Source organism: Guillardia theta (assembly GCF_000315625.1).
Source record: "Guillardia theta CCMP2712 unplaced genomic scaffold GUITHscaffold_220, whole genome shotgun sequence".
NCBI lineage: Eukaryota > Cryptophyceae > Pyrenomonadales > Geminigeraceae > Guillardia > Guillardia theta.
Window position 1 is genome coordinate 9,703 of NW_005434456.1, and position 3,031 is coordinate 12,733.

General features: G+C 53.2%; 2 protein-coding genes across 2 annotated transcripts in view; one reads left to right on the forward strand and one right to left on the reverse strand.

The window, feature by feature from the left end:
* Nucleotides 1-411: 411 nt before the first annotated feature.
* On the forward strand, nucleotides 412-2,641 carry GUITHDRAFT_82179 (hypothetical protein; the record flags this gene model as incomplete). The annotated part of the gene is made up of 9 exons (XM_005819494.1): nucleotides 412-621; nucleotides 705-772; nucleotides 938-1,002; nucleotides 1,058-1,152; nucleotides 1,515-1,605; nucleotides 1,825-1,889; nucleotides 2,151-2,181; nucleotides 2,420-2,464; nucleotides 2,571-2,641. The coding sequence occupies 9 exons, from the start codon at nucleotides 412-414 to the stop codon at nucleotides 2,639-2,641; spliced, it is 741 nt and encodes a 246-aa protein (XP_005819551.1).
* Nucleotides 2,642-2,765: 124 nt separating this feature from the next.
* GUITHDRAFT_148525 (hypothetical protein) overlaps nucleotides 2,766-3,031 on the reverse strand; it is a gene marked incomplete at both ends in the record, with an annotated part of 3,477 nt that continues 3,211 nt past the window's right edge. Inside the window, one exon of the mRNA XM_005819495.1 lies at nucleotides 2,766-2,927. Coding sequence (XP_005819552.1) covers nucleotides 2,766-2,927 — 162 coding nt within the window. The remainder of the gene's footprint in view (nucleotides 2,928-3,031) is intronic.

Here is a 3,031-nt window from a genome sequence, read left to right on the forward strand (position 1 = left end):
AGGAGGAGGAGGAGGAGGAGGAGGAGGAGGAGGAGGAGGAGGAGGAGGAGGAGAGCGAGAGAGAGAGCGAGTGGGAGCGTGGGAGGGGGGGGGGGGCGGCAGAAGCAAGTCCAGATGGTTACCATAGGATCGATGATGTACATACGCACTCGTAGCTCATGGACTTGGAGGATGAGACTGACTTGATCCTCAGCACCGTCATCCCTGCCTCTCAGCTCCCATGCTGTCGGTTTCTCCACCTCACCGATGTTTCCTCCTCCCAGTCCTTTGCATGCCGCTGGGTTCAAGGCCCTGCGGATGGAAGTTCCGAGCATGCGGAGCGTCTCTCCTGCCTCCCCACTCCGTCTTGCAGGCTCCCTGGCAACCCCCTCCTCCAAGAAGCCGAGCGGAAGAAGATCGCTGCAGAGGCTGATGATAGCTGTGGCTCTGCTTGCCGCCGCCTCCTTGTGGAGCTTGCCGGCTCTGGCGACAACCGGAGCATCGCAGGCGGCCGAGGGGACTTCCGGGATAAGGAAGTTTGTGAAATTCGTGCTGCACCTGGACACAGAGCTGGTTGCTATCATAGCGAAGTACGGGACGATGACGTATGCGATCCTGTGGTCGATTGTTTTGCTGAGACAGGTGAGGACGCGAGGACGCGAGGACGCGAGGGGGGGAGGAGAGGAGGAGGAGGAGGAGGAGGAGGAGGAGGAGAATTTGAGGAGCATCTTGCAGGTTTGGTTGTCACGCCTTTCCTCCCCGGAGACTCCCTACTGTTTGCATGTGGAGCCTTGTGAGAACAACCCCTTCTACTTAGAGCGAGCTTTGCTACTGCCTTCCTTGCTCCTTCCTCCTTCCTCCTTCCTCCCTTCCTTGCTCCTTGCTCCCATCCTCTCCTTCCTTCTTGATCGTGCCGGCTACCTCGTCCTAAACTTGCGCCTCTGATGCTTCAGAGTAGGTGCGCCATTGGATCTCTCAAACTCGTTCCTGTCGTTGTGACTTTCTTGACTGCTGCTATCATCGGTGAGCGGAAACAGCAGGGGGAGGAGGAGGGGGAGGAGACTGCTGAGTCGGGGAGCAGGTGATGCGGTGAACTATGCGATCGGCAGTGTGGTGGGCCCGAAGGCGTTTGAGAGCGACAGCTGGTTCTTGAAGAAGAAGAATCTTGAGAAGGTGCGCCGCGATGGCATGATGAGAGGAAGAGGAAGGGAAGATGCGGTGGGGAGAGAGGATAGGAATGGTGCGAGCAAGACAAGGAGGAAGGGAGGGAGGGAGGGAGGGAGGGGGGGAGGGAGGGAGAAATGGAGGGAGGGAGGGAGGGAGGGAAAAGGAGCAGGAGCAGGAGCAGGAGCAGGAGCAGGAGCAGGAGCAGGAGCAGGAGCAGGAGCAGGAGCAGGAGCAGGAACAGGAACAGGAACAGGAGCAGGAGCAGGAGCAGGAAGAGTTTGGTGGATAGTTTGTGGTCAGTGTAGTGGGGATGTGGGGATGTTGTTAGGGAGACAACGGTTGCTGATGAACGACATTGTTGTCTTCAGACTCAAAAGTTTTACGAGAAATATGGAGGGAAGACCATTGTTCTTGCTCGCTTCGTTCCCATCGTCAGGACGTTTGCTCCTTTTGTTGCCGGTGAGCAGAAAAACAGAGATTCAGCTCCTTGGTGTTGCTGGTTGTTGTTGGTTTTGTTGATGGTCTTGATCTTGAACTTGATCTTGAACTTGAACTTGATCTTGATCTTGATCTTGATCTTGATCTTGATCTTGATCTTGATCTTGTTCTTAATGCATCTGAGGATTCACGGGGCCGTGTTGAGATGCCAGTGTATTGCCTTCGCTCACTTGGACTCAGGAGTTGGCACCATGAAATATTCGTCTTTCGCTTTCTACAACGTCATCGGAGCTATCACCTGGACGGTTGGTGCCTGACATCAATAAGGGTGGTGGTGGAATCGATAATGCTGATAGTCACGAATATCAATCTAACTGATGATGGTTATGGTGGTGGTGATGATGGAGATGATGATGATGTAAATGATGATGATGATGACGACGACGACGGTGATGATGATGACAGCAAGAGATGTTATAATGCTGATCTTCTCGGTTGTAATGTATGCTGGCATCTATTGAGAAACTTTCAACACGGAGTTGTAATGGTTTCTAATTCATCAACAGACTCTCTTTGTAGGCGCAGGCTTCTTCTTTGGTATGTTTGTATTTCACTCATGTTACACCTTAACTAGTTTTTACATCCACAATATCTGCTCCCTGCTCCCCTTTCCACTCCTCCTCCATCTCCCCCTCGCATATCACGTTCCTATCCTCCCTTCTCCCTTCTCCTCCATCTTCCTCCTCCCTTCTCCTCCCTTCTCCTCCCTCTTCCTCCCTTCTCCTCCTCCTCGCTCCTACTTCTCCTTGAAGTTTCCTCATCGTGCTTGTCTCAGGCAACCTCCCAGCCGTGAAGCATAACTTCACCCTTGTCGTGCTCGGTGAATTGCTTTTCCTCTTCCCCTCCTCCTCCTTTTTTGCTCCTCCTCCTGCTCCTCCTCCTGCTCATCATCATCATCATTATCATCATCATCACTTTCACTCCAGGTATCGTCGTCGTCTCCGTCGTCCCGGTCATCCTGGAGCTTTTGAACGCGAAGAAGGAAGACAAACAATGAAACATCATCTTGCACCTCCTCCTCCCTCTCCTCCTCCTCCTCCTCCTCCTCAAACTGTGCCCGCTGCCTCCTCCTCCTCCTCCTCCTCCTTGATCTTTTGACTTCAGATTATGAAAGCTCGACCTTACGCGCATCCTGCCTCGTACAAAATTTCCTCTCCATTTCCCTCGCAATCTTCGTCGTCATCATCGTCCTCATTGAGATTGTCTTCATCATCATCCCCGTTGTCTTGTAGATAGAGTTGCTTCTGGCTCATGTCTGGTTCGAAAGCGATCATGACAGCATTCTGAGGTCATGAGAAGTCAGAAGCAGATTCTCCTCATCATTGCCCCTCCCTTCCTCCTCCTCCCCCCTGCCCCCTCCTCCTCCTCCTCCTCCTCCTCCTCCTCT